This window comes from Mesoplodon bidens (genome assembly GCF_964165515.1).
Source record: "Mesoplodon bidens genome assembly, chromosome: 18".
NCBI classification, from domain to species: Eukaryota; Metazoa; Chordata; class Mammalia; order Artiodactyla; family Ziphiidae; genus Mesoplodon; species Mesoplodon bidens.
The window spans coordinates 55301806-55321968 of record NC_138175.1 but is presented as its reverse complement, the minus strand read 5'-3'; the positions used below and the strand labels follow the sequence as shown (position 1 = coordinate 55321968).

The following is a 20163-nucleotide window of genomic DNA, read 5'->3' as shown; positions in this document are numbered from 1 at the left end:
TGCGTACAGTAGGTGGTTACCTGTACTAAGGAGAAAGGAATTAGCCTTCAAATGTATACAAATGTTTGCCTAAAATACAAAAAGATGGAGCACTGGAGAGTGCTAAATAAATGATACGGTGACTGTTGGGCAAACAGCACACTTAATAACTGTTAGCTATAGTTTTTATGAACGCGAGGGGTAGACAAGTAGAGGATAGACGCTGGTATGGCCTTCTTAAAGAGGGCGACCAGGAATTCCCTATCCCATTAACGTTTTCATTTACCTGGAATGCCAGCCTCTGAAAGGTGAGTTCAGCCCCTGGTCCTCAGGGCAGGCCTGGGCAGCCCATTCGGGAACCCAGATGGACGATTTCACTGGGAAAGACGCCATGACTGCCATGATAGGATGTGCAATTCACAAGAAGTGGAAGGGAGCTGCACTCCGAGTTGAAGAAGAATCCATTTCTGATGCTTTGCTGAGGAGCATCTGTCCTGAATCCATCCTGTGAAGGGCCACTACTTTGCATGTTTTGTTCACCAGCATATCCTGTGTCTACAACAGTGCTGATGCTCAGAAATACATTTGTTGTCGTGAGTTACTCACACACCCAGAGTTTGGAAATTCAATTATGGGACAGCCACTCCATGGCAAATTTCCACTTTTTTTTTTCTTCCTTATAAGTAGGACTCACTGTTTTTAAGCTGGATACATCATTATTGGATCAAGGGAAAAGAACCCTAGGAAGAGAAATAAAGGACAAGGGCCCCAGTCCCAGTAGAGAAGGAATGATGAGGCTAAATCACGTCTCAATTCGTTGAGCTACAAAGGAGCTTAGATCTTTGAAATGGCGGCAACTCTAAAAGGTGATAAGCCTGTGGACAAATGTAAGGCTTGTTCTCCAAAACATTCAAAGGGATCTCACCATCACCTGTCTCATGTACCAACCTCCATTTTCATTAATTTTATTATTTGGCCGTGCCGCATAGCTTGTGGAATCTTAGTTCCCTGACCAGGGATCAAACCTGGGCCACCACAGTAGAAACTGCCGATTCCTAAACACTGGGACGCCAGGGAACTCCCCAGTCCTCCATTTTTAGTGACGTTATTTTCTTCCATTAATTGGGCTTATTCTATGGATCCTAGTCCTTCTTTGATCTGTCCTTTTTATAGTCTGACAGGAGCCTCTATTCAAGAAACAAATGTTTCTTGGAATAATACTGAGCCTGAGAACTGCTTGCCAGTAGCTCCTTTCCTTCAGTGACAAAAATAAATTTGATTGGTTAGTCCATGAGGTCATTCATTTGCCTTCATTCATTTTTCAAATCTACATGTAATTCATTTCCTATTTTGCTATGTGCTGGGGAATATACAATTATCTATATACTGTCAAGGAATTTATAATCTAGGTGGATGTGAAAATTTTAAAAAGTATCCATATCTTTTTCTATGTAAAATTAAGTAAATCCTTTCCCTTTCCCCCTCTGATGTCCCTTAAACAGAAAATTATCAGGATACTTTGTTCCTTATACTATATGTCCTTTTCAACTAATGAAGGTGTACACATCCTTTGATTATCTTTGCCAGAGGGTAAAATTGCTATAGGCATGAAACCTAGCTTTAAAAAAATTTCCAGCTCAAAGGCGGCAAGGACTTTCTGTTAAGTTCATCACTGACATCATCTATAGGTCCTAGGACAGGACCAGGTCAAGGAAACAGTTGTTAAAGTTTTTCTGAGTGGTGTGTGTACAGGATGGGAACTATCTTCTAGGGCAAGAGCTTGGCTGATAGGTTATTCATGAATTTTGAGCTTTGTTCCTCCAGGTGAGATTTATAAAGTTAAGCATATCCAAACATGCTATGTTACATTATCAGATTAAATGTAATCAGTTTCCTTCTGAAGGACTTTTGGTAGACTGAAATAACAAACTGAATAAATTTAGAACTGAAGAAATCCAAGAGTTAACCATATAATGATCCTGAGTGGGAAAAGAAGACCCATGTCCCCCAAACAAGGGGGGTGAACTGCATTATAACTTTAATCAATGATGTGCAACACAGACACCCTCCTTTGATTTAAAGCGTCACTGACGTATCAGTTAGGCATTTGATTCAAGGTATACTGTCCTAAAATGTACACTATGTATATAATCTTATATATGATTATGTTAGGATTGTGACAGAAATCTCTAAAAGATTCACTTTCACAGGGCTTATCTGCTTCATGCATTTTCTGATATTTTGCCAAAGGCATTCCATAGTTGGTGTGTTCAGATTTTTATTTCTACAAGATTTCCCCTGCCAACCAATGAGGCAGAATGTACCACTGACAACCCTGCCACAGTTACTGCCTTCAAAGGTCCAACCGTTTCTCTCCTGTGTAAACTCTCTGATACCAACTGAAGTCTTATTTCTGGGGAAGGACTTTTCCACAGTCATTAAATTTCTACCAACTATGTCCTCACTGACAGTATGTGACCTATGAAGCCCTGATAGGGCCTATCTTTCCACAAAAGGCTTTCCCAGTCTCTGTGTTTATACTGTTTGTCTCAGTATACACTCGCCAGCCACAGGATGACCTAGAAGGTTTTATTCAAGGGTTTTCCACTTTCACTGTATCACAGTTTATTTCTGTGTGTTTTCTGTGATGTAAAATATGACGTAATTGATCACTGAAGGTGCTACCACACTCACTGCATCCATTAGGTTTTTCTTCCATGCAAATGCTATTATCTGCTGACACTGCACCTGTGGCACCTGGATGTCCCACAAGGGCTACTACATTCCTATCTGCTAGGAACCCATCACTGTGGAATGGAGTCTGAGCTGCCACAGAAGGAGTGTGCACGCTCACCACATTAACAGGGTTGTTCCCCTGTACGATATCACTTGAACGTGATGAGCTGGGACTCTCTGAGAAAGGATTTTCCAACTTGACTGAATCTCCATGTTTCTCTCTTGCATGCAGCATCCCCTTGTGGTACACGAGGCATGACAAGTGGGAGAAGGCTTTCCCACAGTCAGTGCACCCATAGGGTCTCTCTCCTGTATGAGTTCTCCGATGTCTATTGAGGCACGACTTATCCCTGAAGGCTTTCCCACAGTCGCTGCACGTGTAGGGTTTCTCTCCTGTGTGAATTCTCTGATGGTTAATGAGGCCAGACTTGTGTGAACACGATTTTCCACATTCGGTACATACAAAGGGAGTCTTTCCAGTGTGAAATCTCTGATGTGAGATGAGGCATGTTTTCTGGCTGAAGCCTTTCCCACATTCAGTGCATACATAGGGTTTCTCTCCAGTGTGAGTTCGTTGATGTATGAGGAGATTGCCCTTCTGGATGAAGCCTTTTCCACATTCATTGCACATATAGGGTTTCTCTCCAGTGTGAGTTCGCTGATGTACAATGAGATTGCCCTTCTGAATGAAGCCTTTTCCACAATCACTGCATATATATGATTTCTCTCCTGTATGAGTTTTCTGGTGTGCGTTAAGCTGTGATTTCCAGCGGAAGGCTTTGTCACATTCAGTGCATTCATATGGTTTTTCTCCCGTATGAGTTCTCTGATGTTCGATGAGCCGGGACTTCCTGGAGAATGCTTTGTCGCATAGACTGCACCCATGAGGTTTCTCTCCTGTATGAACTCTCTGATGATTAATGAGCCGAGACTTCTTGATGAAGCCTTTTCCACATTCCTCGCATACGTAGGGTTTTTCTCCTGTATGAGTTTTCTGATGAATAAGCAGCCGTGATTTCTTGGGGAAGGCTTTGTCACATCCAGTGCATGTATACCGTTTCTCTCCTATATGGGTTTTTTGGTGTTCAGTGAGCCTGGACTTTCTGGAGAAGGCTTTCCCACATATACTGCATCCATGAGGTTTTTCTCCTGTGTGCACTCTCTGATGATCAATGAGGCGGGACTTCTTGATGAAAGCTTTCCCACATTCAGTACATAAGTGGGGTTTATTTATCTTCTGAGTTCCTAGATGCTTAATGAACTGTGAATTGGTGCTCATAGAACTTCCACATTCAGTAAATTTCATTTCACTATGAAATTGCTCATGCTTTGCATGGAGGAAGGATTCCCCATCTCCAAGAGGGTTCTTTACTTCATAGCTTCTGTTCTGGTTAACTAAACTTAAATTTGATTTCAGTGTTTTCCCATGAAAGTCCAACATATCATGATTTTGCCTTAAAGGAAAGTTACTTTTGCTCTGATGAACAATGTTTCCAAGTGCATTACGTTCGTGACATCGTTCCATTCTTTTTGGACATCTTTGATTTTGCAAGTCCTCCTGCAGAAGACAGTCATCTTTCCTCATTTCTAGGAAAGAAGAGAAGAATGAATCTTCCCATAGCTTGGTACAGAGTGAAACTACTTAACAAACGCCTTTGTGTAGGCTGGATCTTTATGGACAACACTATGACTTCAGTTTAAAGAAACTCCAGGGCTTCCCTGGTGGAGCAGTGGTTAAGAATCCGCCTGCCAATGCAAGGGACACAGGTTCGAGCACTGGTCCAGGAAGATCCCACATGCTGCGAAGCAACTAAGCCCGTGTGCCACAACTACTGATCCTGCATGCTAGAGCCTGCAAGCCACAACTACTGAGCCTGTGGTCTAGAGCCCATGGGCCACAACTACTGAGCCCATGTGCCACAACTACTGAGCCTGCACTCTAGAGCCCATGCTCCGCAACAAGAGAAGTCACTGCAAGGAGAAGCCCGCACACCCCAACGAAGAGTAGCCCCTGATCATCACAACTAGAGAAAGCCCGTGTGAAGCAACAAAGATGCAGTGCAGCCAAAAATAAATAAATAAAATAAGTTAATTTAAAAAAAATAGAAAAGCATTAAAAAAATATATCTAAAGAAACTCCAAGTAGAAAAGGGAACCCTCCTACACCGTTGGTGGGAACGTAAATTGGTGCAGCCACCCTGGAAAACAGTATGCAGGTTCCTTAAAATAGAGTTGCCATATGATCCAGCAATCCCACTCCCAGGCATATATCCAGACAAAACTATAATTCAAAAAGGTATATGCACCCCGTGTTCATAGCAGCACTGTTCAGAATAGCCAAGACATGGAAACAACCTAAATGTCCATTGACAGATGAATGAATAAACAAGATGTGGTACATGTATACAATGGAATACTACTCAGCCATAAAAAAGAATGAAATAATGCTATTTGCAGCAACATGGATGGACCCAGAGATCATCATACTAAGTGAAGTAAGTCAGAAAGAGAAAGACAAATACCATATGATATCACTTATATGTGGAATCTAAAATATGACACAAATGAACTTATCTATGAAACAGAAACAGACTCACAGACATAGAGGACAGACCTGTGGTTGCCAAAAGGGAGGCAGGTGTCGGAGGGATGGATTGGGAGTTTGGGATTAGCAGATGCAAACTATTATATATAGGATGGATAAACAACAAGGTCCTATTGTATAACACAGGGAAGTATATTCAATATCCTGTTATAAACCATAATGGAAAAGAATATGAAAAAGAATGTGTGTATATATATATATGTATAACTGAATCACGTTGCTGTACAGCAGAAATTAACACAACAGTGTAAATCAACTATACTTCAACTAAAAAAAAAAAAAGAAACTCCAATATATGTTTGTTATCACTTGGACAAGGGTAAAATACAATAATGTAAACAAAGAAAATAAGAGGTAAAAACAGGGCATAAACGAGGTTAGAGCATTCAAAATGAGCAAATAGAGATTTGGCTTTGTAATTGTAACCTTATAAATTATGCTGATAGTAAAATAAAATCAAGTTATTATGAGCACTGGACCACAGAAGACAGAGGGGTATTTTTTTCCAAATGCTGTGGGACACATTTACACATACATAAATCCTTAAATGCAAGGAATCAAGTATTATTCTTAATTATGTGACCTAGGCCACTGGATAGGTGAGTAGTGGTTTTTAATGAGATGGGGACTATTACTGAGGTTCACAATGTGGGGAAATCAAGTGTGCATTTCAAAGCATACCAACCTCCAGGTGGGTTTTGGATATCCAAAACAGACATGAAGAATTCAATTGGCTATGAAGATCCTGAGAAAAGTCTTAACCATGTGGGAAAGGAGATAACAATGTGGGAATCATTTGTATATAAATATTATATATATAAGGATACAGGACAGGATGGAAAAATGTGTAGACCGAAAGTATCCATAGATGAAGGCATGTGACCAAGTTTACAATTATTAAAACATTAAGACTTTGGGTTTTAAAAAGCACATGGAGGAGCACCAAACATTGACTATACCAATACTAATAAAGGAAATAAGTGATCCTATACTCAGGAAACTACAAGACTTTTAGGAGTTCTATGCCAGAAACCAGGGACAAAGACCAAGTACATATATATCTTATATTACAATATCATACTAGGGAACTGGCACCTTTTTCATTCACCCTTTGTACTTGTATATATGGAACATTTAAATTGTTCCCATTTCATTGTAGTGATCCCTAAACCGACATCCTGCCACTAATAGAATTTCCTTTCAAAGGTCTGCATACCCATCTTGGTTTCTACCATTTAAGGGGTCCTAAAGGATCACACTGCTGATCCTGGACCACGACTCTTGACAGTTTTGCCTGCCATGGGTCTTAGAGCTACTGGGTGTACTTAACTACAGCTCACACTGCTGCCATCCAGTTCAAAAGACAGACTACGTATCCAAGGATAATACAGGTCAAAGTCACAATGCCACCACTATACCTCAATTACAGGTGACGGATGAACAAGGCAGGGGATAGGGGTACAGACCCTCCATGTGGTCAAAAATCCAAGTATAACTTTATAGTCGGCCCCCTGTATCCAAGGTTGTGCATCTGAGGATTCAACCAACCTTGGATGGTGTAATACTGCAGTATGTAGTCACTGAAAAAAATCCGCATATAAGTGGACCCATGCAGTTCAAACTCGTGCTGTTCAAGGGTCAACTATACTAACAAAGTCCAGAACAGCCTGGAAATACAAGTTACATTACCAACTTTTACTCCATTTATCCATGTCCACACTCTACTCATTCCTCTACCAATACCTTCTAAAACTGGCCTTCAAGTGGCTTCAGGCCAATCTTTTGACAGTTTCCTCAAGGCCTTGCACATTTCCAACTTCACACCGTCATTACTTGCCCTTCCTCATCTTTACTCAAATCCCAGATATGCCTCCTATATATCACGCTATCATTCTATGTCATTGTAAGCTCTGTTTCCCCTACATTTCTAAAGTAGTCCCCATCTTTACTGTTCATTTAGACAATTTAGTTCACATAGCCCTGAACTATAGCAAAGATGCTGCATTCAAAAGAGGAACTTCCACATATTACCTGCAGATTTATCCTCTGTTACTAAAATCTTACTCCTAGAATGTACTGCTTTATTTCTCACTAATCTCCTCTAGCACACATTAAGGCTGTGGTTCACCAAGTAGGCTCAAGAGGGCCTGCTTACAACATTATGTATAGACTAGTCCAGGCGGTCCACCCCAAATCTACCAAAAATACACACTCTGAAAATAAGAGGTCCTAGTACATGTATTAGGAAACCATGCATTTCACAAATCCTCATCTTCCTGACTGCTAGTGGTCCAAGGCTCTTCTTTTTTTTTAAAATTCTACCTTGCTTGTACGTAATCTCTACTCAGAGGAATCTTTCTTTCTTTCTTTTTTTTCAAATCAAGGTATAATTGACATACGACATTATATTAGTTTCAGGTGTACAACATAATGACTTGATATTTGTATACATATAGCAATTTTTTTCAATTCTACTATCTTTTTATTTTTCAATTTTAATTTTTTATTATTTTTGTAATGAAGTATAGTTGATTTCCAACATTGTGCTAGTTTCAGGTGTACAGCAAAGGGGTTCAGTTTTATATAAATAAATCCTTAGTATAGGATTTCTATATTTATTTATATATTTATAGAAATTTACTTCTATAAATATATTTATATAAATTTATTTCTATAAATATATTTATATAAATTTATTTCTATATATTTATTTACATATTTATATAATTTCTATAAGTATATTTATTTATAATTTATATAAGTTCATTTCTGTAAATATATTTAGTTATATTTATATAAATTTACTTATATAAATATATTTATCTATATGAATCCTCCTTATTTTTACATATATACATTTTTTTTTTTTTTTTTTTGCGGTACGCGGGCCACTCACTGCTGTGGCCTCTCCCGTTGCGGAGCACAGGCTCTGGACGCGCAGGCTCAGCGGCCATGGCTCACGGGCCCAGCCACTCCGCGGCATGTGGGATCTTCCTGGACCCGGGCACGAACCCGTGTTCCCTGCATCGGCAGGCGGACTCTCAATCACTGCGCCACCAGGGAAGCCCTATATATACATATTCTTTTTCAGATTATTTTCCCTTATAGGTTATTACAAAACATTGAGTATAGCGCCCACAATTTTTTTTTTTTTAATCCAAGTCTCTTCTTAATCTGTACGCATCCCATAGGAGATCTCAATCCATCCACATTTCTAACTCTAGTCCTAAACTCTCCCTGAATTCCTCGGGTAGATCCAAATGCAACAGAGCATTTGCATCCAAGGTGATGTGAATAAACACATCTAAATTACAGTGTCCAAAACAAAACTCCTGATTTCTCAACTCACATCTCCTTCTCCATACACCTTCTTCATCTCAGAAATGGCGACTCCACTCTTTCCCAGACTCATGCCAAGAAACTTAGCGTCATCCTTCAGTTGTATTTTTCTTTCAACCCATTATCTACTTCAATAGGAAATGCCTTCTCTCCTTTATAAATATATTTCCAAGCTCAATGACCCTCACCCCCTCTATAAGCATTCTGTCTTATACTACAGCAATGGGCTCCACTGACTGGATTTCAGGCTTCAACTTCCCTTCTACAAAGTAGCCAAAGTGATCATTTTATTTTATTTTAAAAATTTTTTATTTTATATTGGGGGTATAGTTGATTTACAATGTTGTGTTAGTTTCAGGTGTACAGCAGTGATTCAGTTATATATATATATATTCTCTTTCAGATTCTTTTCCCATATCGAAGTGATCATTTTTTTTTTTTTTTTTGGCCGCACCACGCCACATGTGGGATCTTAGTTCCCCGACCAAGGATCAAACCTGCACCCCCTGCAGTGGAACTATGGAGTCTTAACCACTGGACCACCAGGGAAGTCCCACAAAGTGATCATTTTAAATATAAATTATATTATGCCCTACTGTTTTCTCATCTGATTGTTTTTAAAAAATCAAGTCCTTGGGAGTTCCCTGGTGGCCTGCTGGTTAGGATTCGGGGCTCTCACTGCTGTGGCCCAGGTTCAATCCCTGGTTGGGGAACTGAGATCTTGCAAGCTGTGCGGTGCAGCCAAAAAAATTAATTAATTAAAAAAAAATCATGGACTTCCCTGGCAGTCCAGTGCTTTAAGACTTCGCCTTCCAATGCAGGGCGTGTGGGTTCAATCCCTGGTCGGTGAGCTAACATCACACATGCCTCATGGCCAAAAAACCAAAACATAAAACAGGAGCGATATTGTAACAAATTCAATAAAGACTTTAAAAATGATCCACATCAAAAAAATCTTTAAAAAACACACAAAAAAATCAAGTCCTTGAAGTGGCCCTGAAAGGTCCTACATGACCTGTCTACTCCAAACTCCACCTACTGCCTTACTGCCATCATCTCCATATTTTCTCCATCCACTGTCCCTCTCGTTCACTCCACTGTACTCATACAGGCTTCCTCCAGATTCCTAAAACCTGCTCCTGCCTCAGGCTTCTGACCTTGCTATTTTGTCTTCATGGAATGCAATTCACCCAAGGGACCTACTCACATCACTCATATAGCTGCTTAAAGGCATCTTACCAGAGACATTCCTTTTCCTAAAGGATGTAAGATGAGGGGGCCTAAGCTAAATTCCTAGCTGCCAAGAGCACAACTTAGCCCCCTCACACATGGCTGCATTTGCTGGAAGGGCTGGAAATGAAGTTAATGATCAGTCATGCCCAGGGCGATAAGGCCTTCTTTAAAAATTACAGGGTTCAGAGAGCCTACAGGTGGCTGAACACAAGGAGGTGTTGGGAGAGCATCACACCCAGAGAGGGCATGGAAGCTCCACGTTCCTTCCCCATACCCTGTGCATCTCTTCCACCTGGCTGTTCCTGACTTAAATCCTTTCATAACAAACTGGTGATCTAGTAAGTAAAATGTTTCTCTGAGTTCTGTGTGCCACTCTAGCAAATGAATTGAACCTGAGGAGGAGGGAGTCTTGGGAAGCTCCGGGCTACAGCCAGTTGGTCAGAAGCACAGGTAACAACCTGGACTTGTGTTTGGCATCTGAAGTGTAGGTCGGGGTGGTCTTGTGTGATGGAGCCCTTAACCTGTGGGATCTCATGCTTTCTCCAGGCAGAGTGTGTCAGAATTGAGTTAAACTGTAGGACACTTAGCTGGTGTCACAGAGAATTGCTGGTGTCAGAAGAAAGAAGAAACACAAGAGGAGGATTGAGGTTTTTCCAGCACAGCCAGGATATATGAAGAAAGAAACAGAAGGTACTAGAGACCGAACGTTTATGTTCCCCCCACAATTTATACGTTGAAATCCTAACCTCCAATCAAAGATGGTGTGAACGTTAGGAATGGAAATCATTTATTATCCAAAGGGGCAAGAAGGTGCAGTTGCCAGAAGACAGCGCTGAAATCAAAACATCTCTCTTTAGAGAGAGGTGTGGAAGGTTGAATTTCATAGCAAGACAAGTAGAAGGAACAGGTAGTGATATAGTGCTGGGGGAAGAATGATGGGAAGATTTGAGAATTCTAAGAAGAAACTTGGAAAAAAAAAAAATCAAGACTCAGGTGAAATAAATAAGGATCAAATCCAAGAAGAGATACGTTCCTCGACACTGCTAAAACAAAAAGAGCTCTTCGGTGGAGGCTATGCTTCCATGTCCTTAGACACACACAGCTGTGACATCTCTGAATGATTAGAATATGACTCCCTTGGCCACCCAGTGCTGGTTCTCTTACTCACCTGGACAGATTCGACTGTGGATTTCATTTTCTACTGGCCACGGTTCTCCTCGTTCCAATCTGGAGAGAGCATCTGGCTTGCTGGCTTGATACCCTGTTCATGGGAAACGACAGAGAGACAGACTCTTGAATTGGGCTGTGGTCTGCCAACATGGAAGAATGTTACATTTTACGAACTATGCAATTTGCGGCTCAGCAAAGGAAAGGCTCGTCTCTCAGGAGAGGGCACGTTATACTCTAGTCTGGGACCAGAGGAGGAACTGAGACTCATCTACTACTTCAGGGCACCATGGACACTGCAAAACTTTCAGAAGCTGAAGAAAGAGAGGCCACTGACTGGGGACTCCCTGAGGGACCAAGGGGAGCTGTTCTCACCAATGGACAGCAGGTTGCTATAGTTCTCCAGCATCACGTGCCGGTACAGGTCCTTCTGAGCAGGGGCCAGGAGCTGCCACTCCTCCCACGTGAAGTCCACGGCCACATCCTCCAGTGTCAGCGATCCCTGTAACAACACGGTCCTGTTTAATATGAGTGTTTCTCTCGTTACTGAAATGGAAGGCAAGTGAAGGAAGTTGTTCTGCTCTTTTTCACCATTTAGGCTACATCTATATACGGAGGTGCTTTGATTTTTATTTATTTTTATTTTTTAATTTTTAAAAAAATTTGGCTGTGCTGCGAGGCTTGGGGGATCTTAGTTCCCTGATCAGGGATTGAACCCAGGGATTCAACCCTGGCAGTGAAAGTGCCAAGTCCTAACCACTGGACCACCAGGGAATGCCCTGATTTTTTAAAACTACATTGTCATAGAAGCAAAATCTATCCATGTTCTAACTTATGTATTACAAAATATTCTGTAATTGTACAGTCAACCATCATTCAGCAAATCAGAAGTTTCTGTAATAAGTAGTCATTAATCCTCTTGCTAAACTAGAAACATACAATATATATTTTTAACATTTGCTGTATATATATATATATATATATTTTTGTAGCGAGTACATATTTGCCAGGTATTAAGTATATTCTAATGACATCAGGACAAACAAAACATATTCGTACATTCACCAGGAATCTTCATAACCATTATCAGAATCAACCATGAAGAAACTCCAGACGCTATAATTAAAAGATACAACGGGGGGCTTCCCTGGTGGCGCAGTGGTTGAGAGTCCGCCTGCCGATGCAGGGGACACGGGTTCGTGCCCCCGTCCGGGAAGATCCCACATGCCGCGGAGCGGCTGGGCCCGTGAGCCATGGCCGCTGAGCCTGTGAGTCCGGAGCCTGTGCTCTGCAACGGGAGAGGCCGCAACAGTGAGAGGCCCCGTGTACCGCCAAAAAAAAAAAAAAAAAAGATACAACGTATTAAGTATGTTTTATATGTTAGGAAAAATAAAAACACCTTTCTAAAACATATTAAAAGAATGAAAGACTAGTAAAGAACATTATTCAAAGTAAGAAAATAAATAGCATCCTTCAAAAAACACACAAGTACATATATACATAGGTACATTATTTATATTTACATTTGCAGTCAGGTTCACAGCATATCAGATACATTCAAGAGATAATAAACAGGAAGGCAGATCTGAAGAAATTACTCAACATGCAGCACAAGGACAAAATGATGGAGAATATAAAAGAGAGAATAATAAATATAGAGGATAAAGTGAGGTCTCACATTCCCCAACTCAGTTTATGAAAGAGTAAATACAGTAATGGAAAGGCACTACCCAAAGACCTAAGAGCTGAGTTAGATCCACCCGCAAACATCCATATAGACACAGATGTACACACAGCTCAGTGACTGGAAGTACACACTCCTGCACATTTGTTAAGCGACACCGGGGGATTAGGAAAGAAGCGTATGAAGAGGACTGTTACTTTTTCACTAGATGTACTTTGTCAGCACTGGAGCTTTACAAATGTATTCAAGCGTATTTGTATTATGAAATTCTCTAAAGGTAATGAAAGATGAGGCGGTAGGATGTGGCTTTGAACACAGGGAAGGGAAGTGGACCACCTTCAAGAGCTGGAAGTTTTTTTCTTTTTAACTTAAGTATCATTGATTTACAATGTCTCAGATGTACAGCAAAGTGATTCAGTTATACATACACATATTGAATATGTCTATTCTTTTGCAGATTCTTTTCCATTATAGGTTATTATAAGATATTGAGTATAGTTCCCTGTGCTACAGAGTGGGTCCTTACTGTTCATCTATTTTATATATAGTAGTGTGTATCTGTTAATCCCAAATTCCTAATTCATCTCCCCTTGCCCCTTGCCCCTTTGGTAACCCTAAGTTTGTTTTCTATGTTTAATAGCGGGACGTTCTAAAGCAAACCCTCTGAGATCGCAACAACTTTACCAGACACAGATACTTTCAACTCCCTCCTGCCAAATCTATACTCAAACACCTGTTCGGTCACCTGTTCGTAGGGGACCTTGGAAAGTCATGCAACCCTTCCATTTTCTTATGTCGTCTAGGTTTTACTCCCAAGCTAACCCTGACCGTTACAAGGTTGGGTCCACAGGTCAACTTGCTATGGTCCCATGAAGCACTGTGCCCGCTGAGTTTTCTTGGTCTATTTCCAAAGGGGTCTCTGAAGAAGCAGCTTTTCATTTATGAGAAGGTTGTAGTTAAGGACACTGTCTGCCATATCACCTCTAGGACGAACCATTTAAAAAGTCTCGAGACCTGAGTGCCGTGAAAGATACAGTGACATCCTCTGAGGAACTGGTCAGCTTTCTCCTCAGAGTCAATGCCTATCCCATCATCATCAGGAGTCTCTGGCTGTGACGACTGTCAGAGATATTAGACATGAGTCAACAGTGCATGTAACCCACTGGATACTCCAATCACAGAACATATTCCAACATCAGTCATTTAGTGTAGGTCCCACAAACAATATATTCCTGATGCTACTTTGCCTTGATGTTGAATTTAAATCTAAATTTATTTCTGCACAAATTCTAGTTTTCCAATTTGTTATTTCTATTGAATTCAATTGCATTTTAAAGTCCCCCCCCCCAGAAATCAATTACAGAATGAAGGAAAGAATAAGACAAACCAAAAATCACCTGGTCCTTGATCATTTTCATCTGTTATTGGGAAATGGCCAAAGCTAGGATGTCTCCTGAGCCTCTTCTTGAACTGCCCTAAACTTCTGGTTAGAAATCTTAGTCTCCAGGCAGTGATGTCCCCACAAATGATGATATCCAGGTCGTGAAACCTTCTCACGTCGCGTGATGTATCTTGCTCCAGGAGCCACGACCTGTGAGCTGAAAAATAAATTCACTTAGAGTGTAAATTTCCTCTGGGCCCAGATGTTGTCACTGCCACTGTCACCCACCTGATTTCAAAGCCATCTGTTCCTTTATTTGGGGTCCCAGAGGCTAATACACCCTGGAGCAATAAAATAGAAGATTGTGAATGTGTGGGTACTATTTCTTCCTTCTGTGAAGTGGAAATGGGGTGACTGTGAAAGGGGAGATGGGAAAGGAGAACCAGCACAACACGATGCCCCCGTGGCAGGGGAATTATCACAGACCAGTTTTTGGAAGGAGAACATATAAAAGGTGAGGACCTGGACAGCTATTCCTTGGAAACCATGTGTGCTCATGGACCTGTTCAAAGTCATTGAACCATCTTCACTAATCGTCATTATATGAAAGAAACAAACAAAGGAAAACCAAGAGAAAAAATTAAAGCACATAGAACAAGATTACTATTTGTGGCTATATACACATTTAGTAAAAGTATAAAAACATGCATTATGTAAAACGAGTTCAAGGAATGTGATTACAATAAAAACCACTGAATTGTATGCTTTAAGTGGATGAATTGTACGGTGTATGAATAAAAAAAGCTGTTATTAGAAAAAAGCTATGAGTAGAACTCTAATTATATGTTACTAAAATATTTACGGGAAAATGTATAAATATCTGCAACTTACAATAAAACATACCCTCAAAAATGTAAAAAGGTGGATTGATGATGATTAGAGGAGTGATATACGGATACATATACGATAAAGGAAACTCAATAAAATCATGATGATAAAATCCACATGGCAGGCATGCAGGAATTCAAATGTATAGTTCTTTAAACCTTGCTATATGTTTGAAATTTTTCATAATAAAATCATGGGAGATGGGAAAGCTTGTAATAATGAGATCAGTAGGGTGAGCAGAAACAAATCTTTTCAACGTAATTACTCTTCTGTGTAATAGTAAATTAAAAGTGAATAAAAAGATCGAAAGTAGAAAGACACCACTCACAATGGCAAAAAAATTCAAAATTATGGTGGAGATAAGGGACAGGGAACCACACCCTTATGTAAATGCAGAATCATGACCTGTTCTCAGAAGTGATAAATGAATATTTAAGCATTTAAATTCTATCTAAGGCTTCCCTGGTGGCGCAGTGGTTGAGAGTCTGCCTGCCGATGCAGGGGACACTGGTTCGTGCCCCGGTCTGGGAAGATCCCACATGCTGCGGAGCGACTAGGCCCGTGAGCCATGGCCGCTGAGCCTGTGCGTCCGGAGCCTGTGCTCCGCAACGAGAGAGGCCACAACAGTTAGAGACCCGCGCACCGCAAAAAAAAAAAAAAAAGATAAATTCTATCTAAATGAATGCACATATTGAGTGATTCCAGTCATTAATGGCACAGGTTTGTCTGTTAGAAATTTTTAAAAAACAATTCTTACAGAAAAAAATTTTATGATATATTTATTAGTAATGTTTATGATAGAAAATTAAATGATGAGGCAAATTATAGTAAAATTTCGGCAGTTTATTGGAATTGTGAAAATCAAGCATAGAACAATGAAGACTAAAAGGAACTATACGGAAAATTTAACAAACGTTATCGTTGGAGAACAGAATTGGGGTAATAGAGATGTTATTTTACTTGTGCTAGAACAACTCTGAATGGAAATATTTACAAGTGTGTGTATGCACACACACAGTAAACTTGCAGGAAGGGCAAAATCCTCATCTTTAGTAGAAACCTTACCACTTCAGGTGTGCTTAATCCTCGATCTCCAACAACGCTTTCATTTCTACGGGGTCGAGAGAAGATGTGGAGAGCCAAAGGCGATTGGCAAACGAGGCCTTGGACTTGAGGAACTGAAGGAGAAAGTCACGTTTGAAAACAACCACCCACCGACCAGCTTCAGCTCTCACAAACCTCTCAACGACTGACACACCTGGACCACCCACCGCAACCACTGGTCACATACACTCGGAATAATCCCGAAACCTGGACTAGATACCCAGGTTCGCTGACCATGAGACCCCCGCCCCTGTCATTGAGCCCGCTACTAAATCCCGACTCCAAACCAGACACCGCTTTCATTGACAAAAATCATTCCCTACAGCAGTCCTCAATCACAGAGCACTGCAGACAGACACAAAACTCTGATTACGGACTTTCAATCCTAGATTTCGACTGGCCTATAATCACTAACACCAGAATCCTTCAGGACTGCCTCCGTCACCCCAATCATAAATACCCCAGTCACCGACTCCCACTTGCTTCCTCTCCCTCTACGGACCCCACGGCTCCACCCCACCCGGACGCCCACAGACACCTCGTTTCCCTCATCCTATTCCACGCAGAGATCCACACACGGTCCCGATTTTCTCCTGATCCCACCGCGACCTCCTAGAATCCGCACTTCCGTGAATTCTTTTACTGCGGCGCCTTCGCCCAGCCTCCGCGCCGGACTACGGCGGCCGACGAGGGCCCTGCAGCGTTTGTACGGAGCAGGCACGGAGATAATGTCTGCGCCCATCTCGCCACGGATCCCGGGGCCGCCACCTTTCAGGAGTCGCCGTACAGAATGCGAAGTGGCAGTTTTGGCCCAAGTAGCCAGGGAAGGCACGGAACGGATAAAAGCCATCCAAAGTACCCCCACTTAAACCCTGCGCCGCAAACTGCACGGATTTTCAGAAACTCGAGCTCACACAAGGGAAACGGGGTAGGATACGTCCGCCTCAGCGGGCTGGGGGGAAAAGTAATCCACTTTGCACGAAGATTGGGAAACGACACAGTGGGCCCAGCCATCTTAGAAGTTAGGTGTACGTACAAAAACCAACAAACAGCCAAAGGAAAAGGAGAAAACGTATAAGACGAAAGGCAAATACCCCGAGGACGCTTCTGGCTCAGTGTGGACGGTGAGAGGATGACTGAGGACAGAAAAGAGTCTGGAGAAGCACTCGCGGTAATGGGGACAGCATAACGCCGTCAAAGAAAGTAAAAAAACCCCAGCAACTGGCAGAAACCTAGCATACATTTGGGGGTGGAACATGGTTACCGCCCAGTAAAGGGGAGGAGAGTAGTCATGAGCCAATGGGAAGAGGGAATCCGGGGGTGGGGTTTTTCACACGTGACACCCCGCTTCCCTTCTGCCAGCGGTGGAGCCAATAACAAGTGCGGAGCTTTCTGAGAACCAAAAGGCCAGAAATTCTGTAAGGAGTAAATGAGACAACTCCAGGGAGAATAAAAAGTTGTACAAGTAAGGGAACGTAATCATAGTATACTAGTGGCTGAACTATATGTAGTATTTACATAGTCATCATAATGTAAACACTAAATCTGATCCAACCATAATTAAGATATAACTCTATTGGAAGAATGGGAAAAAGGAAATGCTTGTGTGAAGAGGGCTGTTTCTGTTTGTAGGGAGAGGTGTTTGAAGCATCCTTCAGGATACCACAGACAGTACCCCCAAATGAAAACTCCATTATCATCATGTGAAAATTAATAAACAGAAACCTCATTTAAAATGAAGTTGGTAGGCTGGACTCCACCAAACGTTTGTTGTGAGAAGTACCCTAGGGCAGAAGAAACAGTTTTCCTTTAGTTGGTATTCCTTTTGTGTAGCTCCTTTGGAAAACAGTCTTACAGTTCCCCAAACAGTAAACATATTTACCATATGATCCAGCAATTTCACTCCAGGTTTATATCCAAGAGAAATAAAAGCATATGTCCACACAAGAACTTGTACACGAATGTTTACAGCAGCATTATTTATAATAGCCAAAAGTGGAAACAACTCAAATATCCATCAACTGATGAAGGGAAAAATAAAATGTGCTACATCCATACAACAGAATACTATTCAGATATAAAAAGGAATGAAGTACTGACACATGCTACAACATGGATGAACCTTGAAAGCATTATGCTAAGTGAAAGAAGCCAGTTACAAAGACTACATATGATATGACTGAACTTATGTCCAGAATAGGTAAATCTATAGAGACAGATAGTAAATTAGTGGTTGCTTAGACATGGGGAGAATGGAAGTTGAATTGATAGTTATAAATATCCACAATATGATTAAGAAAAAGATAACCAACCTAAAACAGAAAAAATAATACCAGTAAATAAACAATTAATAAAATAAGAAGTAAAAATAAAATAATATTTTTAGTCGCCCTTAGGTTGGGCAAAATTAAAAAGTTGATGAGGTGGTTAGAAAATAGGCACTCTGATAGAATTAGCCCTTTTCCCCCATATATAAAATGAGGGTAATATTTATGTCCACCATCAATGGCTTTCAGAATATTAAGCAAGATAATGCCATTATTATGCGTGAACATGTCCCCTATTCAAAAAAAATGTGTATACACTTAATAAAAACTATTACTTTACTTTTCAGTTGGAGTTCTTGGAAGAAGCTGGATAGCAGCCAGTAAAGTGTATTCACTAACAAAACATGTTTGGACAACAATCTGGAAAAATCTATCCAATTAAAAATTTTCCTTCTCTTTGACTCAACAATTCCAATTCTAATAATTTCTTCATGAGAAAAAGTATATGAAAACATCTGAATTGACAGAAAGCCTGCACAGAAATTTCTACCAACAATTTCTGGTCTTCCACCAGAAATTTCACCACCTTCCACCTCAGTCAGAAACATAACCCCTCCCTCACTATTAGCTCCACCCTCTCTACAGCCCTCTCACCTTTCACCCTGGAGGTGTCACCAAACTTCCACCACCAGTTTTGGCTGAAGAAGATCTTTTCCTTCAACTAAATTTGTTTACTCTGTGCCCACAGTGAGGCATGCTACCTTCCTCTACCACCTTGGCTTCTCCAGACCCTAAACCCTTCTTCAGAAGCATTCCTGGAAGTCGCTCCACCTGCTCCCAACTCCCTAAAGGAAGACTCCTTTTCCCTTACGGATTTGAGCACCTTTTTCAGCATGGCTGCGCCCGCTCTGATGTTATGTAGCTTCGTAAGGTACCAGTTGCAAAGAGGAGGCAGACATCTTTGGGCTTGGGGCGCCTTACCGGGAAGAGACCTGAATCCGGTGGAGATGGGCTAGAGCATGCGTATTACCCTTTGCGACGCTAGCGATGGACATAACGCAGGCAAGTTTTGTGGGGCAGGAAAAGTGGTTGTACGGCTGGTTTTCCAAGATGGCGGGTCCCACATAAATCAGCTAACAGGGCGCCGCCATACTCTGTCATAGTGTCTTTGTCTAAAAGACGCGAAAGCTAAACGGACTCTTGGTCGGTGGAAGGACGCCCCGGGGTGATGGTTGGCAGCCTGCAGATTCGGGTGCTACAGAGGATAAACTTGACCTGCGAGGTGGAACAGCCGGGTTTGTGAATCTGAAGAAAGTAATGGACTGTGCCTATTTGTACCCACCCAGCTGGCGCGCGAAGGATCTATTAAGGGGTCTCAGTTTCGCGTTCTGGGAGCAGAATCAGGTTGAGCTTTGTGGAGGTAGGGGAGGGATACGGGGAGTCTGTGCGGGGAGCAAGACCTTGTAGGGCAGGGGATGCATTCCGTTACTGAGGGAGCAGGATGGTCGGAAATGGGGCAGCCCTGGGGATGGTCAGAGTATTGGAGTAGCATGCAGAAAGATTGGGATGGCTTGGGGTTATCATTTATAGGAGAGGTCAGTGACTGGGCGGTCTTGGAGGCAAATCAGTGTTTGGCATGATTTAGGGTGTGGGCTAGTGATTGGGATGCACTTAGGGGACAAGTCTGTGATTGGGGCATCTTTCGGGGGAAGGTTGATTGGGGGTGAATGACAGGTCAGTGATCGGGTATTCCTTGAAGGAAGTCAGGAATTGGGGTGTC

General features: G+C 41.6%; 1 protein-coding gene across 8 annotated transcripts in view; it reads right to left on the bottom strand.

The window, feature by feature from the left end:
- LOC308605916 (uncharacterized protein) overlaps positions 1 to 17271 on the bottom strand; it is a 90643-nt gene extending 73372 nt beyond the window's left edge. For 5 of the 8 annotated variants that reach the window (XR_014013739.1, XR_014013740.1, XR_014013741.1 and 2 more), the window contains exons 1-6: positions 16655 to 16946; positions 16078 to 16190; positions 14141 to 14341; positions 11435 to 11561; positions 11061 to 11153; positions 266 to 4302 (exon numbers count right to left, since the gene is read on the bottom strand). Coding sequence is in view for 3 of the 8 variants with exons in the window: in XM_081216259.1 (XP_081072385.1) it covers positions 11061 to 11153; positions 11435 to 11561; positions 14141 to 14161 (241 nt within the window). In the remaining 5 variants the exon portion in view is untranslated. Of the gene's footprint in view, positions 1 to 265; positions 4303 to 11060; positions 11154 to 11434; positions 11562 to 14140; positions 14342 to 14412; positions 14466 to 16077; positions 16191 to 16654; positions 16947 to 17210 lie in introns of those variants that run through there. The other 3 variants (XM_081216259.1, XM_081216258.1, XM_081216255.1) reach the window with 3 other exon arrangements.
- Between the last annotated feature and the right edge of the window lie 2892 nt (positions 17272 to 20163).